The 22890-nt window shown below is 37.0% G+C and overlaps 2 protein-coding genes across 6 annotated transcripts in view; one reads left to right on the top strand and one right to left on the bottom strand.

Annotated features, from left to right (window-relative positions):
* Positions 1–22890, bottom strand: part of NEO1 (neogenin 1) — a 251320-nt gene that overhangs the window by 198830 nt on the left and 29600 nt on the right. The gene's annotated exons all lie outside the window — the stretch shown is intronic.
* Positions 20733–21573, top strand: LOC309802604 (large ribosomal subunit protein uL30-like). Its single transcript, XM_082618288.1, has one exon. It carries the CDS (start codon positions 20753–20755, stop codon positions 21497–21499), a length of 747 nt encoding a protein of 248 aa, XP_082474414.1. The 5' UTR covers positions 20733–20752; the 3' UTR covers positions 21500–21573.

Below are 22890 nucleotides of genomic sequence, written 5' to 3'. Positions count from 1 at the left end.
AGTCTAAGAGAATTTAGGAACACAATAGCCTAACTGTACACAGTGGAATATACCCTAAGGACCAAAAGAACTACAAAAGTTTTAAGCTGTTTTAATAACCATTTTGTTGCAGTTGCTATTGATATTGAGACTGTGCATGCATGTGTGTCTGTTGGAATAAAGGAAATGAGTAAATTCACTGAGGTCACAGAGAACAAGATTCTCAGTGTGGAAGAAAAGCAATACAGATGTAAAATCAGTAAGATTAGGTAAAAGCCATGTATCATCCCTCAGTTTTACCTGTATGTAGCAACACGAATTTGTATTTTATTTATTTTAAAAACATGTATTTCCTAGTGCACTTCACTGAAAAGGACTAGTGACAATGAGCAACCCAGTAGCAATAAATACTTTCCATACCCAGATTTGGCCTCTAAATTCCATTTTTCCACACAAAATAACATTCAAATAAACTAGCTAATTCTAGGTTTGCAATTGGAACATGAGATGAATCTGCAGCATCTTGTCACACCAGAAAACACAAAGCTATCGATGACTACTAGCGTCATCCCCAAAAACCCAAGAGGCTCTTACTGGCCAAATATGGGACATTTAAGCATCAATCACCATAATAACATAATAAACTGAAATACTCAAGTATGCTGAATACCATTACTTTATAATGACCTAAAAACAAACACTAATCGGTCAGCTTTGGAGAATGTTACAGAATCAAATCATTATTTTGAAAAGTGTCATGTAATTAAGTGTTTTTCCTAATCAAACTGTTCCTTATGGCAATAAAATTGTTGATCAAGTAAGTTTCTGTTTATAGAAGTAGCCCACCTAATAATGAAGGAATGACACAGTATCACAATTTTGCAACCCCTAATGAATTAACAGCTCTGGGAAATAAACATCAATGGCTCAGGAGTCAGCAACTTTTTCTGAAAAGGACCAGATAGCAGTATGTTAAGGATTTGCAGGCTACATACAGTTTCTGTCACATATTCTTCTTTGTTTCAAAAAAATTTTAAAGACCCTTTAAAAATATAAAACCCAACTTTAGCTCATAGAATGTACAAAAACAGGCCACAAACCAGATGTGACCCATGGCCATAGTATGCTGAACTCTGGTGGCTAATAGCAACAGGGAAACAGACCCAATCACACATTATATGCCTCTTGATGAAAGCATACACCATCACTATCTATGTGGTAGCCTCAACAAAACAAAAACAAAATCCTGAATCAAGTCTCTAGATCCAACTACAAATTAAGAAAAAATAAATAAAAAGGACAGAGTAATATGGTGATAGACACCATGGGGATGCAATCAACATCATACCAACTGAGAGAAAATTCTTTGAGACAAATGACACAGTTACTTCAACAAATAAATTAGAAGGAATAAAGGAAGGTAGGGGGGATAACTGTTAACTTAAAAGAAACTTGAAACACATACTAAACAACTGTGTAGATCTTGATTCAGATTCAAACAAACAAAACCTTAAAAAATATATTGTATACAAACATACATAGCATTATTCATAATAGCCCAAAAGTAGAAACAAAAAAACAACCCAGGGCTTCCCTGGTGGCGCACTGGTTGAGAGTCCGCCTGCCGATGCAGGAGACACGGGTTCGTGCCCCAGTCTGGGAAGATCCCACATGCCGCGGAGCGGCTAGGCCCGTGAGCCATGGCCGCTGAGCCTGCACGTCCAGAGCCTGTGCTCCGCAATGGGAGAGGCCACAACAGTGAGAGACCTGCGTACCGCAAAAAAATAATAATAATAAATAAATATAATAAATAAATAAAAATTAAAAAAACAACCCACTATCCATCAAATGATGACTGGATAAACACAATGTGATATATCCGTACAATGGATTATTATTCAGCCATAAAAGGGAATGAAATACTGATACAAGCTACAACATGCATGACCCTTGAAAACATTATGCTAAGTAAAAGAAGCAATGTGGGGCTTCCCTGGTGGCGCAGTGGTTGAGAGTCCGCCTGCCGATGCAGGGGACACGGGTTCGTGCCCCGATCCCGGAAGATCCCACATGCCGCGGAGCGGCTGGGCCCGCGAGCCATGGCCGCGGAGCCTGTGTGTCCGGAGCCAGTGCTCCGCAACGGGAGAGGCCACAGCAGTGAGAGGCCCGCGTACAGCAAAAAAAAAAAAAAAAAAAAAAAAAAGAAGCAATGTGCAAAAAGCTACACATTGTATGATTTCATTTATATGAAATGACCAAAACAGGTAAATCCAGAAACAGAAAGCATTACCTTGGGGGTGGGAGGGCGCGGATAGGGTATGGGAAGTGACTGCTAATGGGGTACAGGGTTTCGTTTTGCGAGGATAAAAATGTTCTAAAATTGATTGTGGTGTAACTACACAGTTCTGTGAATATACTAAAAACCAGTGAACTTACATTTTAAACAGGTGAATATAAGATATGTAAATTATACCTCAAAAAAGCTGTTATTAAAAAACAAGTATTATGAAAGCAACCAGGGCTCCGTGGAAAAATGGCTAATTCTAGGATTGGGGCAGGAAAGTCTGGAGCATCTTGTAGTGACAGAAAGTAAGAAGTACTTAAAAATACAAAAACAAAACAAAACAAAAGAAACCAAGATGGAGCTACACGAAAGGGACAAATGAACAAATAAACATTTCCAATGCCCAAAGATGGAACAATCTGAGCAACAAAATGAAGTGGTATTATAGTATAACCCAAAGTATAAAACAAATATCCATTAGTCATACTGATATAAATAAAAGGTTGAATAAATATAACAGTAGAGAAGAAAAGACAAATCTCCCATACACAAGAACTCCAAATAATTTACACAGATCCTCTACCCTCAAGGAGGAGGAGCAGAATCACCACTGTTTAAGTATAGGCTGTGCATAGACCTCCTTCCCAAAAGAGTATGGTATTGGGGTGGGGGGAGGTGGTGGTGCTAGTTTTACAGTGGAGAAACTTAACATTAACTATCTTAGCCAGGTGATTAAGGTAGACGTCAATAGTGAAAAGTTGGTTGATATTATACACCCTGGAAATGATATGATGACAACAGTTAGCACTTTACTTCTATGGTCTTCCTATTAAAACCATAAACCCAGTCAACTCATGAGAAAAACATCAGAAAAATCCTAACAGAGGGACACTATAAAATACCTGACTAGTACATCTCAAAACTGCCAATGTCATCAAAAACAAAAAAAGTCTGAGAAATTCTCACAGCCAAGAGGGACTAAGGAGACACGACAACTAAATGTAGCATAGTATGCTGGATGAGATTCTGGAACAGAAAAAAAAAAACACTGGGTGAAAACTAAGAAAATCTGAACAAAGTATGGGCTTTAGTTAACAATAATACATCAATATAGGTTCACTAATTGTAACAAATGTACCATTCAAATATAAGATGTTAATAATTGGGGGAACTGTGTAGAGTATGAGAACTGTCTGTACTACCTTTGCAATAATTCTGTAAGTCTAAAACTAATAGTAAAAATAAATTTATTAAAAAGTAATAATTATGACATTTATAAAACAATTAGAAATGTAAACAGTAAGTGGGTATTATATGACAAAGTAATTATTTTCACTTTTGTTTTATATGTGAAAATCTTTATGACTGACATAAAATATAAACCCAAGAAAATAAGATAACTGAAAAAGAACAGGTACAGAAGTTACATGGTATAACCAAATACCAACTATTATACATTCAAGATCAATGGACTAATGAACATTTCCAATGAAAGTGTTATCAACTAAATGCTATAATAAATGCAAAATTTTTGTTTCAAGATTAGAAGTGCCATCAAAAATAAATGATATAATTTAGCAAAGAGGATCCTAAGATATTTGTTAGATAAAATAAGAACAAAACATATTGTTAACAAGTACCTAGAAATCCAGAAGGTGAGCTTTAAAATAAAGCTCTTAATTATCTCCCTCAGACCAAGACAGCAGCTGACACTTGTCTAGTACCCAGATTTCTCTATTACATTGATACTCTATATCACCCAAAGATAAAAGAGCAATAACTAACCTAAATCCGAGGAACAGAAGTCAGAAAGCCATCTAACCCCTCCTACATTACAAATGTGACTTCTCTGTAAGAACCCTGTAATTTTACCCTATTTCAACATAAGCATAAAGGCATATTCTAAAGGCAAACAAAAGATTTGGGAATTATCCACATAATCTCTCCATCTGAACAGATAATTCAACTTCATGCACCTCCACTGAGTAATCACAAATCATTTTAAGTGTTTATTTAAATACTTTTTCTTGCAGGTGTCATATGAAAGAATATAATAGAGCACAAAAGAAGAATCAGTAAAGGCACCAAACACAGGGCTGAGTTCACTGCTGATTTTTATTAAATATCAGTACTTTTATTATTTAAGAGAAAAATATTGTTTTCCATAGGACTAATTCTTTAAAACAGTGAAACTAATTGGAAAAAACACGGTTATATAAACAAATTTTTGCCTCGTATACTCCACTTTTCAGGAATGTAATGCATAATGCAAGGTCAAATAATAATAAACCATAATTGAATGTACGTAAACCAATGCCCATACAGGTTCCTGCAGAGGAGGCACCAGTTTGTTTAACTAAAAACTTCTGGGGTTCAAATTTTAAAGTCTATAAACTAGCTATATAACTAGAATGGCTAAGTAAATTACAGCACACTGATATTATAAAGTCACCGAAAAATTGTGAAGGGAGGCAACAAGAGTAGTGCATAACAGCATGCGTTCAAGAGTCAAGCCACATGAATTCAAATCCCATTTCTATCACGTGCTAATTATGTGGCCTTAGGCAAATTATCTAGTCTCAGTTTACTCACCTATAAAATGGAAGTAAGAGTCACTGCCTCATAATGCAGATGGGAGGGTTAAATCATATAATACATGGAGAACATTTAGAACAGTACCTAGCACATAGTAGGCATTCATAAATGCCAAGCACTAGATTGTAGCAAAAAACTATGCTACAGAGTGTGACTTTAAAAAAAATATGAAATTATATCTGTGCTCTGATTATAACTACGTAAAACTATGTATATACAGATACAAGGAATAGGAAAGAGGTAATATGAAAACCTTATTTATTTGTAATGTTGGAATTATAGTGATAACTTTTAAAATTTCCATCAGTACATTTACAAATATATAATAAAATTATTTATACAAGACAATAAAACAGTTATAATTTTTATGTTAATAGTTATTTTATTAATGATTTCTAGTTAAAAATTATAGAATCTGCTGGTAATCAACAGTTCCATTTTGTTGTTTCTATTTAAAAAAAAAAAATCAATCAACATATGCCCATTCATGGGGTTACCACCTCTCTCCAGAGGTTACCTTATTACCAAATTAGTGTGAATCCTTCCACATCTTTTCTAACAATCCTCTCTGTCTCTGTCTTTCATTCACACACACACACACAGTTTAGGGGTTTTACCTTAAAAAATGAAAAGGACAGTATATGTAATTCTGCAACTCACTTAACGATGTGTCTTGAATATAGTTCCATGTCAATGCATATAGTTCATTCTTTTTAACAGATGCATAGTAATCCATGCTATTAATGTGTACTTATAACATCTAAATTACCATCCAAACCAGGACACTATTGAGAGTGAAAGAGAGTGCTCTTAAAATTATGCTGGTAGCACAGGTATAAATCAGACCCATCCCAAGCTCACTGGGACATATGACCACCCTACACAGGAGAGCTATACCTACTGGTTAGCATTTAAGTCATCTCAAATTTTTTGCTACTATGAACAATGCCTCAATGAGCATCCCTGTACCTATAACTCTTTGCACATATAAGAGATATCTGTAGGATAGGTTTCTAGAAACAGAATTACTGAGTCAAAAATAATATCTATCTTAAATTTTGATAAATACCATCACCTACAAGAAGGATGTATCAGTTTATAATACCTGTCAATAGTATGTAAGATAACTTTTTCCTTTTTCTTTTATCAAAATTGGGTAGCTTTTTAAAAATTTGTTTGAACTTGCACCTCCCTCAAAATGGGTAAAGCCAAGCATCTTTTTAACACATCTTCCATGCATTATATAGTTTTATTTGACTGCTTACCAAAGTCTTTATTCTTTTTTTCTAAATGTACTTTAAAAGTCAAAATTACAGAATTAAACATTGTTTTAATTTAAGACAGGAAAGAACCTTAACTACACCCTCATTCTATGCAAGGTGACATAGATGTCTAAAAAGTCAAGTGACTGTCCACTAGTTGGTCCTATATAATATTTCAAAACATTTTACTTATAACCAGAAAAAACTATCTTGCTTATCAGACATTTTTTCTCTAAGATATCAAGAACAATAATGATACTTTATCAGGTTATTTACAAATTACTGAGAAAATTAATTCTAATCTGTACTCCCACTCCTTTTACTACATATTAATATGCCCTGTCTTGAAAAAGCAAAATTTCCTACTTCTGAAAAGGGGACGAGGGGACAAAAGAAATTTGCCTTTAATGAAACAAAATTTAGTTTCATAATTATAATCAAGAAACAACAACACTACAACAACCTGGATGGACCTGGAGAGTATTATACTCAGTAAAGTAAGTTAGAGATAGACAAATACTGTCTGTTACCACTTATATGTGAAATCTAAAAAATAAAACAAAAGATGTATAACAAAACAGAAACAGACTAACGGATATAGAGAACTAGTGGTTACCAGTGAGGAGAAGGAAGGGAGGAGGAGCAAGATAGGGGTTAAGAAGTATGCACTACTATATATAAAATAAGCTACAAGGATATATAGTATAGCACAGGGAATATGACCAATATTTTATAATAACTTTAAATGAAGTATAATTTATAAAAATTCTGAATCGCTCTTGCACACCTGAAACTGATATAATATCATAAATCAACTATACCTCAATAAAAAAATATTTTAATACATATGAAGAGGGTGGCAAAGTCAACATGATGGTGTGGAAAGATGCCGAGTTAGTGTCTTCCAACAACTAGGGCACCTGCCGGCCGCTGGTGGGGGACCCTGATGCCCAAGGAGACAGGAGGAACTGCCAAGTGAACCAGCTGGATGTGGGGGGACTGAGGGGGGAGGAGAAGTGGAGGCCAGACAGGATCGGAGCCCCTCTAGGCCGCATGGGTCCTTGGGGTCATAGGAGGGAGGCCGGGGAGAACAGGAGAGGCAGGTGGGAGGAGCCATCCAGGAGGAGAGGGAAAGGAGCAGAGGGCATTTGCCCCACCCACTCAGGCAGGGGAGACTGTTGAGCTCCCAGACTGGTCCACTACCCTCCAAGGCCCACCCTCCCTCCAGCTGCACTGATCCTTGGGGCATAGGAAGGAGGCGAGGGGAGAACAGGAGAGGCAGGAAGGAGGGGCGGGAGAGGACCAGAGGGCATTTGCCCTGCCCACTCAGGCATGGGGAGCTGCTGAGCTCCCAGGCCCGTCCCCTGCCCTCCAAGGCCCCCTCCAGGCCGAGTGGGTCCTTAGGGGCATAGAAGAGAGGCCAGGGAGATCAGTAGAAGCAGGTGGGAGGGGCCCTCTGGGACCAGAGGAGGAGGAGAGAAGAGGAGGGCATTTGCCCTGCCCACTCCAGCCCAGGAAGCCAGCTGGGCTGCCAGGTGAGGTCCCCCACCCGCTGAGACCAGGGGTGGGGGGCATGCCTGGGCCCCTTCTGTTCCTTGAGCCTAAGCCCCAGCCCCCCACAGCATCCAGGGCCTTTTCCAGCCCTGTGAGTCCTAAGCATAGGCCCCACCCACCACCCAAGCCTCACCCTTGCTTAGGCCCCGCCCTCCACAGCCAAGGCCTTCCCACCCCCTATTTTTTCCTTTTTTTTTTTTTTTTTTTCTTTTCCCTCCTCCTCTTTTTTTTTTTTTTTACTATTGTGGTACTGATGTACCTCCCAGTTTTTGATTCAACTATATTTTTATTTTTATATTCTTTCTAACATATCTGTTAATTTTCCAGTCTAACTTTATGTTTTACTTTGTTATTGTTCTCTCTCTTTTTTTTTTTTTGTCACCCCACGCAGCTTGGGGGATCTTGGTTCAAGAGCTGGGGGTCAGGCGAAGCTCCTGCAGTGGGCACTCTGAGTCCGAACCACTGGACTAACAGAGAACCTCAGACCCCAGGGAATATTCATCACAGTGAGGTCTCACAGAGGTCTTCATCTCAGCACCAAGACCAAGATCTACCCAACAGCCTACAAACTCCAGTGTTGGAAGCCTCAGGCCAAACAACCATTAAGAAAGGAACACATGGGCTTCCCTGGTGGCACAGTGGTTGAGAGTCCGCCTGCCGATGCAGCGGACATGGGTTCGTGCCCTGGTCCGGGAAGATTCCACATGCCACGGAGTGGCTAGGCCTGTGAGCTATGGCCGCTGAGCCTGTGCGTCCGGAGCCTGTGCTCCGCAATGGGAGAGGCCACAACAGTGAGAGGCCCATGTACCGCCAAAAAAAAAAAGAAAAGAAAGAAAAAAGAATGGTAAAAGGGCTTCCCTGGTGGCGCAGTGGTTGAGAGTCTGCCTGCCAATGCAGGGGACATGGGTTTGTACCCCGGTCTGGGAAGATCCCACATGCCGCGGAGCGGCTAGGCCTGTGAGCCATGGCTGCTGAGCCTGCACGTCCAGAGCCTGTGCTCCGCAATGGGAGAGGCCACAACAGTGAGAGGCCTGCGTACCGCAAAAAAAAAAAAAAAAAAAAGGAACACAATCTCACTCAGAAAAAAAATTTAAAAATGAGAGGGCGGGCTTCCCTGGTGGCCCAGTGGTTGAGAGTCTGCCTGCTGATGCAGGGGACACGGGTTCGTGCCCCGGTCCAGGAAGATCCCACGTGCCACGGTGCGGCTGGGCCCGTGAACCATGGCCACTGAGTCTGCGCGTCCAGAGCCTGTGCTCCACAACAGAAGAGGCCACAGCAGTGAGAGGCCCGGTTACCACAAAAAAAAAAAAAAAAAAAAGAGAGAGAGAGGGCAAAAAATTATGTCACAGATGAAGGAGCAAGGTACAAACCTACAAGACCAAATAAATGAAGAGGAAAAAGGCAATCTACCTGAAAACAAATTCAGAGTAATGATTGTAAAGATGATCCAGAATCTCGGAAATAGAATGGAGGCACAGATTGAGGAAATACAAGAAATGTTTAAGGAAGACCTAGAAGAACTAAAGAACAAACACACAGATGTGAACAACACAATAACTGAAATGAAAAATACACTAGAAGGAATCAGTAACAGAATAACTGAGGCAGAAGAACGATTAAGTGAGTTGGAAGACAAAATGGTGGAAATAACTGCCGAGGAGTAGAATAAAGAAAAAAGAATGAAAAGAATTGAAGACAATCTCAGAGACCTCCAGGACAACGCTAAACGCACCAACATTCGAATTACAGGGGTCCCAGAAGAAGAAGAGAAAAAGAAAGGGTCTGAGAAAATATCTGAAGAGATTGTAGTCGAAAACTACCCTAACATGGGAAAGTAAATAGTCACCTAAGTCCAGGAAGCAGAGAGAGTCCCAAACAGGATAAACCCTAGGAAAAATGCACCAAGACACATATAAATCAAACTAACAAAAATTAAATTCAAAGAAAATATATTAAAAGCAGCAAGAGAAAAACAAAAAATAACATATAAAGGAATCCCCATAAGATTATCAGCTGATTTTTCAGCAGAAACTCTGCAGGCCAGAATGAAGTGGCAGGATATACTTAAAGTGATGAAAGAGAAAAACCTGTAGGTTTTTCTGTAGGTTGTAACCAAGATTACTCTACCCAGCAAGGAGCTCATTCAGATTCGATGGAAAAATCAAAACCTTTTCAGACAAGCAAGAGCTAAGAAAATTCAGCACCACCAAACCAGCTTTACAACAAATGCTAAAGAAACTTCTCTAGGTGGGAAACACAAGAGAAGAAAAAGACCCACAAAAAACAAACCCAAAACAATTTAAAAAATGGTAATAGGAACATACATATCAATAATAACCTTGAATGTAAATGGATTAAATGCCTCAACCAAAAGACACAGACTGGCTGAATGGATACACAAACAAGACCCATATATACGCTGCTACAAGAGATCCATTTCAGACCTAGGGACACATACAGACTGAAAGTGAAGGGATAGAAAAAGATATTCCATGCAAATGGAAATCAAAAGAAAGCTGGAGTAGCAATATTTGTATCAGATAATACAGACTTTAAAATAAAGACTGTCACAAGAAATAAGGAGGGACACTACATAATGATCAAAGGATCAATCCAAGAACAAGATATAACCATTATAAATGTTTATGCACCCAACATAGGAGCACCTCAACACATAAGGCAAATGCTAACAACCATGAAAGGAGAAATTGACAGTAACACAATAATAGTAGGAGACTTTAACACTCACTTATACCAATGGAGAGATCATCCAAACAGAAAATAAATAAGGAAACACAACTTTTAAATGATGCAACAAACCAGATAAATTTAACTGATATTTATAGAACATTCCACCCAAAAGTGGCAGAATACACTTTCTTCTCAGTGCACATGGAACATTCTACAGGATAGATCACATCTTGAGTCACAAATCAAGCCTCAGAAAATTTAAGAAAACTGAAATCGTATCAAGCATCTTTTCTGACCACATGCTAGCAGAAAGGAAATCAATTACAGGAAAAAAAAAACACTACAGAAAACACAAATACATGCAGGCTAAACAGTACACTACTAAATAACCAAGAGATCACTAAAGAAATTAAAGAAGAAATAAAAAAATACATAGAAACAAATGACAATGAAAACACAATGACCCAAAACCTATGGGACGCAGTAAACGCAGTTCTAAGAGGGAAGTTTATAGCAATTCAGTCTCATCTCAAGAAACAAGAAAAATCTCAAATAAACAATCTAACCCACCACTTAAAACAACTAGAGAAAGAAGAACAAATAAAATCCACAGTCAGTAGAAAGAAAGAAATCATAAAGATCAGAGCAGAAATAAATAAAATAGAAACGAAGAGAGCAATAGCAAAGATCAATAAAACTAAAAGCTGGTTCTTTGAGAAGATAAACAAAATTGATAAACCTTTAGCCAGACTCATCAAGAAAAAAAGGGAGAGGACGCAAATCAATAAAATTACAAATGAAAAAGGAGAGATTACAACTGACACTGCAGAAATACAAAGGATTATAAGAGACTACTACAAACAACTATATGCCAATAAAATGGACAACCATGAAGAAATGGACAAGTTCTTGGAAAAGTACAACCTTCCAAGACTGAACCAGGAAGAATGAGAAAATATAAACAGACCAATCACAAGTAATGAAATTGAAACCATAATTAAAAATCGTCTAACAAACAAAAGTCCAGGACCAGATGGCTTCACAGGCGAATTCTATCAAACATTTACAGAAGAGTTAACACCTTTTCCTCTCAAACTCGTCCAAAAAATTGCAGAGGGAGGAACACTCCCAAGCTCTTTCTACGAGGCCCCCATCACCCTGATACCAAAACCAGACGAAGATATCACAAAAAAAGAAAATTATAGACCAATATCACTAATGAACATAGATGCAAAACTCCTGAACAAAATACTAGCCAAAAGAATGCAACAACACATTAAAAGGATCATACACCATGATCAGGTGGGATTTATCCCAGGGATGCAAGGATTCTTCAATATACACAAAACAATCAGTGTGATACACCATCTTAACAAATTAAAGAATAAAAACCATATGATCATCTCAATAGATGCAGAAAAAGCTTTTGACAAAATTCAACACCCATTTATGATTAAAAACTCTACAGAAAGTGGGCATAGAGGGAACCTACCTCAACAGAGTAAAAGCCATATACGACAAATCCACAGCAAACATCACTCTCAATGGTGAAAAACTGAAACCATTTCCTCTAAGATCAGGAAAAAGACAATGATGTCCACTCTCAACATAGTTTTGGAAGTCCTACCCACAGCAATCAGAGAAGAAAAAGAAATAAAAGGAATCCAAACTGGAAAAGAAGAAGTAAAACTGTCACTGTTTGCAGATGACATGATATTATACATAGAAAATCCTAAATATGCCACCAGGGCTTCCCTGGTGGCGCAGTGGTTGAGAGTCCGCCTGCTGATGCAGGGGACACGGGTTCATGCCCCGGTCTGGGAAGATCTCACATGCCACGGAGCGGCTGGGCCTGTGAGCCATGGCCACTGAGCCTGCACATCCAGAGCCTGTGCTCCACAACGGCAGAGGCCACAACAGTGAGAGGCCCACGTACCTCAAAAAAAAAAAATAAATAAATAAATAATAAATAATAAATAAATATGCCACCAGAAAACTACTAGAACTAATCAATGAATTTGGTAAGGCTGCAGGATACAACATCAATGCACAGAAATCTCTTGCATTCCTATACACTAAAAACAAAAGGTCAGAAAGAAAGGAAACAATCCCATTTACCATCACAACCAAAAGAATAAAATACCTAGGAATAAACCTGCCTAAGGAGGCAAAAGACCTGTACTCAGAAAACTATAAAACAGTAATGAAAGAAATCAAAGATGACATAAATAGATGGAGAAAAATACCATGTTCTTGGATTGGAAGAATCAATATTGTGAAACGACTCTACTACTCAAAGCAGTCTACAGATTCAGTGCAATCCGTAACAAACTACCAATGGCATTCTTCACAGAACTAGAAGAAAGTATTTTACAGTTTGTATGGAAACACAAAAGACCCCGAATAGCCAAAGAAGTCTTGAGAAAGAAAAACAGAGTTGGCGGAATCAGGCTCCCCGACTTCAAACTATACCACAAAGCTACAGTAATCAAGACAGTATGGTACTGGCACAAAAACAGAAATACAGATCAATGGTATAGGATAGAATGCCCAGAGATAAACCCACACACATATGGGCACTTAATTTACAACAAAGGAGGCAAGAACATACAATGGAGAAAAGACATCCTCTTCAATAAGTGGTGCTGGGAAAACTGGACAGATACATGTAAAAGAATGAAATTAGAACACTCCCTAACACCATACACAAAAATAAAATCAAAATGGATTAAAGACTTAAATGTAAGACCAGACACTATAAAACTCTTAGAGGAAAACATAGGAAGAACACTCTTTGACATAAACCACAGCAAGATCTTTTTTGACCCACCTCCTAGAGTAACGGAAATGAAAACAAAAATAAACAGATGGGCCTTAATTAAATTTAAAAGCTTTTGCACAGCAGAGGAAACCATAAACAAGACAAAAAGACAACCCTCAGAATGGGAGAAAATATTGCAAATGAAACAACAAAGGATATATCTCCAAAATATACAAACAGCTCATAGAGCTCAATATCAAAAAAACAAACAATCCAGTTAAAAGATGGGCAGAAGACCTAAATAGACATTTCTCCAAAGAAGACATACAGATGGCCAAAAACTACATGAAAAGATGCTCAACATCACTAATCATTAAAGAAATGCAAATCAAAACCACAATAAGGCATCACCTCACACTGGTGAGAATGGCCATCATCAAAAAATCTACAAACAATAAATGCTGGAGAGGGCGTGGAGAAAAGGGAACCCTCCCACACTGTTGGTGGGAATGTAAATTGATATAGCCACTATGGAGGTTCCTTAAAAAACTAAAAATAGAATTACCATATGACCCAGCGATCCCACTACTGGGCATATATCCTGAGAAAACCATAATTCAAAAAGACACATGCACCCCAATGTTCACTGCAGCACTATTTACAATAGCCAGGTCATGAAAGCAACCTAAATACCCATCGACGGACAAATGGAAAGAGAAGAAGTGGTACATATATACAATGGAATATTACTCATCCATTAAAAGGAATGAAATTGGGTCATTTGTAGAGATGTGGATGGATCTAGAGACTGTCATACAGAGTGAAGTACGTCAGAAAGAGAAAAACAAGTATCGTGTCTTAATGCATATATGTGGAACCTAGAAACATGGTACAGATGAACTGGTTTGCAGGGCAGAAATAGAGACACAGATGTAGAGAAACATATGGACACCAAAGGGGGAAAGTGGTGGGGCGGGGGGTGGTGGGATGAATTGGGAGATTGGGATTGACAGATATACACTAATATGTATAAAATAGATAACTAATAAGAACCTGCTGTATAAAAAATAAATAAAATAAAATTTGAGAAAAAAAAAGATACATGTACCACAATGTTCACTGCAGTATTATTTACGACAGCCAGGACATGGAAGCAACCTAAATGTCCATCAACACATGAATGGATAAAGATGTGGCACACATATACAATGGAATATTACTCGGCTATAAAAAGGAATGAAATTGAGTTATTTGTAGTGAGGTGGATGGACCTCAAATCTGTCATACAGAGTGAAGTCAGAAAGAGAAAAACAAATACTGCATGCTAATGCATATATGTGGAATTTTAAAAAGCGGTACTGATGAACCTAGTGGCAGGGCATGAATAAAGACAAAGACACAGACACAGAGAATGGACTTGAGGGCCCGGTGGGGAAGGGGAATCTGGGATGAAGTGAGAGAGTAGCACTGACATATATACACTATTAAATGTAAAATGGATGGCTAGTGGGAAGCTGCTGCATAGCACATGGAGATCAGTTCTGTACTTTGAGATAACCTAGAGGGATGGGATGGGGGGGGTGGGAGGGGAAATGGGGATATATGTATACATATAGTTGATTCACTTTGTTGTACAGTAGAAATTAACACAACATTGTAAAGCATTTAGACTCCAATAAAGATGTGGAAAAAAAGTTGTTACTATAATACTGAGATTTTGATTAAATGTAAGCCTACATAAGAACTCACATAAAATGTGTAAGCAAGAACAACTGAAAAAATGCACCTAGGTTGATTAAATTCCAAGCAAGACTTGCACACATCTATTCCGTGTAGTTTGTGTAAATTATACAGTAAGGTGTGGATTCCTATCACATCACACCAGGATATTGCAGTTTTAGTACTTACTTTAAGCTTAGGGTACTTAATGCCTAATTTTAATAGAGTGGACGTTCTGTCTTTCCCACTAGACTATATGCTCCGTAAGGACAAGAACTATGTTTATCTTATTCTGCGCTCAACCCCAGAACCTAGAATAGTACCTAGAACACAGTACACATAAAATAATTTGTTAAACATCCCATAGTTTTGTGTTTTGCAGATTGTATTTGTTTTCTAGCTGTCCTGAAATAGAGTGTTCTTTGTATCTGGGTTCCTTTTTCATTTTGTGAATCTTGGCAAAACACCTGTCACAAATTAAGCATGGCTTAACTTTATTTTTTGAGTCTAGACTTTTATCTATACATACCAAGACATGGAAATAAAATTTCTGCTTTTTGTACTACCTCAAAGACCTGAAAATATAGTCTACAGTGGGAAGAAGCATGTTGTCCTGTTACTTTGTTAAAGGGAACTGAATGAAACTGAACATACATTGAGAAAGCAAATTTTAAAATGTTGGTACACAAATACAAAATCAGATTTTTTCAAAACTGTCACTGGAAAACCATGTTTCACAAGGGAGTGCCAGATGTCAAAAAACGCCATTTTTCTTGAGCACACATAATTTCCTAAACACCAATCTGAAAGTTCCTTAGCTGGTTAAACTTGGTTCAAAGCTTTTGACAAGTTTATATTCTGAAAAGGCCCAATTTATTATAAATACAAGGTGATTATATAATTTATTATCCAAACCAGGACATTTCTTGAGAGAGGGAACACTAAAAATAATTATACCAGCAACAACAGGTAAAAACTGCCCTAAGCAAACCATGACTTATGTTAACTACATATATGTAACCTTGCTAAAATACACCTAAAATCAGATTACTGACTACTATTTTGGGAGTCTTCTCTACTTTTACACCAAAGGAATCTGTTTCACTAACCTTGTAGATCAAGATGTCTATCTGACACAAATGACATAAGTATTTCCTACGAAAAATTTAAAGCACATATTTTCAAGAACAATTTCATTAAAGGTAGATCGTGTAAATTACTCAATAAAATCAGTAGAGAATAATATTATGGAAATTGTGAATCACAGGTCACACCATTAGCATGATCAGAATTAATTTCTTCCTGATATTTTTTCACAGTCGGAATTTAAAAGTTTTAATTTCTATATCAAAACTATGTCCGTAAGTGTGTACACTTATAAAATATACTCACATTTGAAAAACTAAACTTTTAAGAATGGTACACTCCAGTCCTTAAAATTTCTTAAACTATGTATATACATATTCATATATTAACATGTATTTATATATAAAATATAAATATATATATGCACAAACATTTTTCAAGTATCCATTAGGGAGAAAAAATTATACATTCTTTCTAGAAAGCAATTTGGCAATGTCTATGAAGAGTCAATATGTCAAACTTTAGTTCCAGAAATAAACCTTAAGTAAATTGTCAGGAAAAAAATTATAAAAAAGGCATTTATCACACTTAAATGTTCAACATTAGAATACTGTTTATGTAAAATTATAGCATACAATGAAATTAGGAAGCCATACTGGGTCCAGGTATAAAATGACATTTGTAATATTATCCCAAACTTTGTTTTAAATACACACACGCACTTATATGCATTTAAAACATACACAAGCATATATGCAAAAGAAGAAAACTAGAAAAAAAATTCCAAAATGTTAACCATAATCATCTGAATTGTGAGATAAGTGATTTGGGTTCTCTTAATCAATTTCTATAGTTTCTAATAATATTTTCTTAGCTTTCTCCAATAAATGCACTGCTAATTTTACACTTAGTTTCAGAATTGAATTTTACCAAATACTTAAAGAAGAAATAACATACTACACAATCTCTTCTAAAAAAACAGGAAAGGAAGGAACATGGCACAACTAATTTTATGAGGCCAGCACTACCCTGATATTAAAACCAGACAAAGACAGAACAAGAAAACTATAGATCAAAATTCCTCTTTAATATAGATAAAATAATTTAAGAAAATATTAGCAAATAAAATCCATCAATATATTAAAAGAATACTAAGTCATGACCAAGTAGGAGTTTATCCCAGGAATGTAAGATTACTTTTATAATCAGAAATTAATCAATGTAATCTACCAGAGTAACAGACTAAAAAGGAAAACTGCATGATCTTACCAAAAGATGCAGAAAAGTCCTTGACAAAATTCAACTTCTATTCATGATAAAAACTGTCAGCAAACTAGGAATAGAAACGTCTTAACTTGATAAATGGCATCCACAAAAACTCTAAAGCTAACATCATATTTAATGGTGAAAGACTGAATTGCTCTCCTCCTAAGATCAGGAACAAGTCAAAGATGTCGACACTTACCATTACTATATCGCACTTTACTGGAAATCCTAGCTGGTATAATATGGCAAGAAAAATTAATAAAAGGCATACAGATCAGAAATAAAGAAATAAGCGTGTCACTAGTTGCAGACCATATTCGAAAATCACAAGGGATCTACAAAAAAGCTTCTAGAACTATTAAGTGAGTTAAGTAAGGTCAAAGGACACAAGGTCAACATACAAAAAATCAATCATATTTCTATATACTGGCAATCAACAATTAGAAATCAAAATTAGAAAACAAAACCATTCACAATAGCTCTAAAAACACGAAATATTTAAGTATCTGAAAACTATAAAATACGGATGAAAGAAATCAAAGGTGACCTTAATAAATGAAGACATTTTGTTCATGGACTGAAAGACTCACACAGTTAAAATGTCAATTCTTCCCAAATTGTTCTATTGATTTAATACAATTCCAATCATAATCCCAACCAGAATTTTTGTAGATAAAGACAAGATGACTAAAATGTATGTGCAAAGGCAAACAAAGTAGGATAGATAAAGAATTTCAAAAATTAGGAACAAAGTTGGAGAATTCAAACTACCCTATTTTAAGACTCACTACAAAGCTACAATAATAATGAGGTATTAGCAGAAGGAGAGACATATAGATCACTGGAACCAAAGACAGAATCGAGAGATGGACTCACACAATTATGGTAACTGATTTCTGACATAGATGCAAATACAGTTCAACGGAGAAACGACAGTCTTTTCAACAAATAGGGCTGGAAAAATAGAACATCCATATGCCACAAAAAGAAAAGAGGACAGAGAAACTTTACATAAAAAATAACTCAAGGGCTTCCCTGGCAGCGCAGTGGTTGAGAGTCCGCCTGCCGATGCAGGGGACACAGGTTCGTGCCCCAGTCCGGGAAGATCCCATATGCCGCAGAGCGGCTAGGCCCGTGAGCCATGGCCGCTGAGCCTGCACGTCCAGAGCCTGTGCTCCGCAACGGGAGAGGCCACAACAGTGAGAGGCCCGCGTACCCCCCCCAAAAAAAAACTCAAAATGAAACATAAATCTAAATATCAAATGTAAGCTATAAAATTCTAAAAGAAATCAGAGAAGAAAAAATTTTGTAAACCTGAATTAGACAAAGTGTTCTTATACATAACACTACAAACATAATTCATAAAGGAAAATAAAATGATAATTCAAACCTCATCAAAGTTTAAATCTTTTGCTCTGTGAAAGACTGAGGGTATGAAAAGATAAAAGACTGGGAGAAAATATTTGCAAACCATTAACAAAGAAAATTGTAAACAGGCTATATAAAAACTAAAAACTGAAAACTCAACCATCAGAAAACAAACTAATTTTTTTAACGGGCAAAAGATTTAAATGGATATTTCACCAACAATGGCAAGTAAGCACAGGAAAAGACATTCAACAACATTAGTCACTAGAGAAATGCACTTTTTTTTTTTTAAAGAATCAATTTTATTTATTTATTTGTATTTGGCTGTGTTGGGTCTTCATTGCTGCGCACTGGCTTTCTCTAGTTGTGGCGAGCGGGGGCTACTCCTCGTTGCGGTGCACGGGCTTCTCAGGCTCAGTAGTTGTGGTGCATGGACCTAGCTGCTCTGCGGCATGCGGGATCCTCCTGGACAGGGCTCAAACCCATGTCCCCTGCATTGGCAGGCGGACTCCTAACCACTGCGCCACCAGGGAAGCCCAAGAAATGCAAATTTAAAATACAAGATACCCCTACATACCTATTAGAATGGCAAATAAACAAAACAAAACAAACAAAAACTGACAATAGCAAGTACTGGTAAGGATACCAAGCAATTAGAACTCTCATATACTGTTGGAGGGAATATAAAGAAGTACAGCCACTCTGGAGAACAGGTTGGCAGTTTCTTATAAAGTTAAACACTTACTACATGGCCCAGCAATCTCACTCAGGGATATTTACCCTAGAGAAATGAAAAAATGTTGACACAAAACCTGTACATAAATGTTAATAACAGTTTTATTCATAATCCCCACATACTGAAGACAATCCAGTCATCCTTCACCAAGTGAATGGTTAAAGAAATCCACCATACACTGATAAAACTCACAGAACTGTACATGCATGCAAAATTAATTTTATAATATATTAATTTAAATTTTTAACAGAATTAATTATCTTTACCCAACCCCCACTCTTGCCACAAACTTTCTCATCACCTATGTTTCCTACATCAGTAAATAATACCACTATCCATCCGGTTGCTCTGATGCTCTATGAAAGAGCATCTTTCACAGAGCTTATGAAAAGCTCTATGGGTCAGCTAAGTACTCATTATAGCTGACAATTCTGTACCCAATGCCTAGAATATAGCAGGTACTCGATAGATATTTGTTATCTAAATGTGAAATCTGAAACTATTAAGGAAGAAGAGAATGTAGGAGACAAAGGGTCACTAACACAAAAATGCCCAAAGAGTAAAGTGAAATTTTAAAAAAACAATGGATTTAACCACATGAAAATTAATTATTTCTGTTCAAAGGACACCACAGGCAAAGTAAACAAACAGATGACAGAGAAAAATGATCTGCAACGTCTAGAATCAACAAAAATGATATCAGGAATGTACAAAGAACTGCAAATTAAAGAAAAACTAGAAACCTGACACAAAAATGAATATAAAATGTAAATTTAAAAGTCACAGAAGCAGAGAGCTGAATGGTTGCAATCACTACAAGACTCATTAGTTATCAGGAATATAAAAAGAACTGCAAATCAACAAGACAGACCAGAAATCTGACATAAAAATTCATACAGGATGTAAATAGGAAAGTTAAGGAAGAAGACAGCTAAATGGCTGCAATCATCGCAAGATCCATTAGTAATCAGAAAAATGCAAATTCAACGAACACTGAAATAACACTCTACCTGTGTCAAAACGGCAGGTTAGAAAGATTAAGTCCTATCAAATACTGGCGAGGATAGAGGAGATGGTAATTCACATGTATGGCTGGTGGGAGTATAAATGAATACAAACATTCTGGAAAACAATCAGGACATATTTAGTGAAATTAAATTATAAGTATGCTGTATGCATGTCTCCCTTGCTAGTTTATAAACTCCACAAGGACAGAAGACATTTGGGTTGTTATTCACACCTTTCTCTTCTATACCTAATACAGTGCCCAGTATATAATAAATATTTATTTGTGTTAATAAGCTCATTTAGGGCCATTAAGTACTGTTAATGTATTTGCTTAAAAAAACTTTAAAATGCCTCTGGCTGTTTTTCAAAGTGAATAAACAGAATGCTTTATTTCTCTCTCCAAAAAATTGTCTTTGGAAACTTCCTCTTTCCCGGCTGGAACCATGGAGGCTGCTAAGGAGAAGAAGAAGAAGGTTCCTGCTGTGCCAGAAACCCTTAAGAAAAAGCGAAAGAATTTCGCAGAGCTTAAGATCAAGCGCCTGAGAAAGAAATTTGCCCAGAAGATGCTTCGAAAGGCAAGGAGGAAGCTTATCTATGAAAAAGCTAAGCACTATCACAAGGAATACCGGCAGATGTACAGAACGGAAATTCGAATGGCTAGGATGGCAAGAAAAGCTGGCAACTTCTACGTACCCGCAGAACCCAAACTGGCATTTGTCATCAGGATCAGAGGTATCAATGGTGTGAGCCCAAAGGTTCGAAAGGTGTTGCAGCTTCTTCGCCTCCGTCAGATTTTCAATGGCACCTTTGTGAAGCTCAACAAGGCTTCAATTAACATGCTGAGAATTGTGGAACCATACATTGCATGGGGGTACCCAAACCTGAAGTCAGTAAATGAATTGATCTACAAGCGTGGTTATGGCAAAATCAACAAGAAGCGAATTGCCCTGACAGATAACGTGTTGATTGCTCGATCTCTTGGCAAATACGGTATTATCTGCATGGAGGATCTGATTCATGAGATCTATACTGTTGGAAAACGTTTCAAAGAAGCAAACAACTTCCTGTGGCCCTTCAAATTGTCTTCTCCACGAGGTGGAATGAAGAAAAAGACTACCCATTTTGTAAAAGGTGGAGATGCTGGCAACAGGGAAGACCAGATCAACAGACTTATAAGAAGGATGAACTAAGGTATCTACCATGATTATTTTTGTAATCTGGTCAGTTAATAAACAGTGACTGCTTTCAAATTGAAAAAAAAAAAAAAAAATTGTCTTTGTCCTGATATCTTTTTTTCTGAGTCAATGATTATTCATATTAAAAGTTTTAGAATAATTAATGACAAACTTTTCTTCTCAAAAAGCTCATCTCTTTCGAATTCAAGGGGAGTACGTTCTCATAGTGACTGGAGTAACTATTTCAACTCAGTAATAAACAAATTTCATAAGCCTGGAAGAGTCCTATACAATACAGTCAACAGAAATACATTAGTCAAAATTTCCCTGTTCTGTCATGTTTAAGTAAATTTTCTCACTCACAAAAAAATTACGGAAAGAAAATGTCTTATCTAAAGAGGCTAAGTAAACTCTAAATCTAAACTCTCATCAAATATTTAATGCTTGCTGTAATATTTCACCACCAGGTGGCAGATCCATACAACTTTCTAGAAATGCTCTTATCAGTCCTGAGAAGTTAGTCCAATTAGAAGGAATTTTAGGAAAAGTGAAATAATTTTAAGCATATTTGAACCTGAGCCAGTTAACCACAGGCTAGATGTGATTGCTCCTTAGAACATTACACATCTATTTAACTGTAAATCTGTCTCCAGGCCATGCAGGGCACACAATTATCTTTAAAGAAAGCAGAACACTAAAATACAATTTTAAAATGTGGTTATCCACAGTCCAGTCATTCAAAACCCTCAGAAGTGTAAGAAAGAGATTTGAATCCAAAAGTAAGGAAAGCAAGAGACGAAAAGAAATTGTGAAGAAAGACATGAGTAAAGAGAAGAAAGGACAAAGAGGAGAAACACCTACCAAACCAAGAAGCTATCAAAACCCAAGTTATAGCAACCCAAAAAACCAGTGACATTTCGGTGTTTTCAGAAAAATATTCTAATCAATAAACACTAATCTCAAGTGAATCAGTTAATTAAGAAACTGACTTTTCAAAAATTTTCATTAAAATGATTCTTAAATTCTAAAAATGTATTAAATTTCAAGATGAAATATACTACCTTGGAATGACTCTTCAGTTATTTTAAGATGCTATTGGAAACACTTCCTGCAAATGCATCTTTTCAGTCTAAGGAGAACATCCTCACCTGCTCACCACCCTGGCTGTGGCAAACCTCTCCTCCTCCAGCCCTAATCCAACTTCTCCTGCCTCTTCCTGGCCCATGTTTGCAGAAGCAGCAGCCATGGCTCCCGACACTCAGAAAGCGATCCCTGGCCACTGCAAATACCAGGCAATAGCTCAGCTTCCTCACTAATATTTCCTTCCTGGTATCCTTCAAATCTACTTCAGCCACGAATAGAAATCAATACCCAAGCTGCCTCATGAACCAGGGCTGATCTACGTT

Source organism: Mesoplodon mirus (assembly GCF_964341445.2).
Source record: "Mesoplodon mirus genome assembly, chromosome: 4".
Taxonomy (NCBI): domain Eukaryota; kingdom Metazoa; phylum Chordata; class Mammalia; order Artiodactyla; family Ziphiidae; genus Mesoplodon; species Mesoplodon mirus.
Note: the sequence above shows the minus strand (reverse complement) of the source record. Positions and strands in the feature narration are given on the sequence as shown.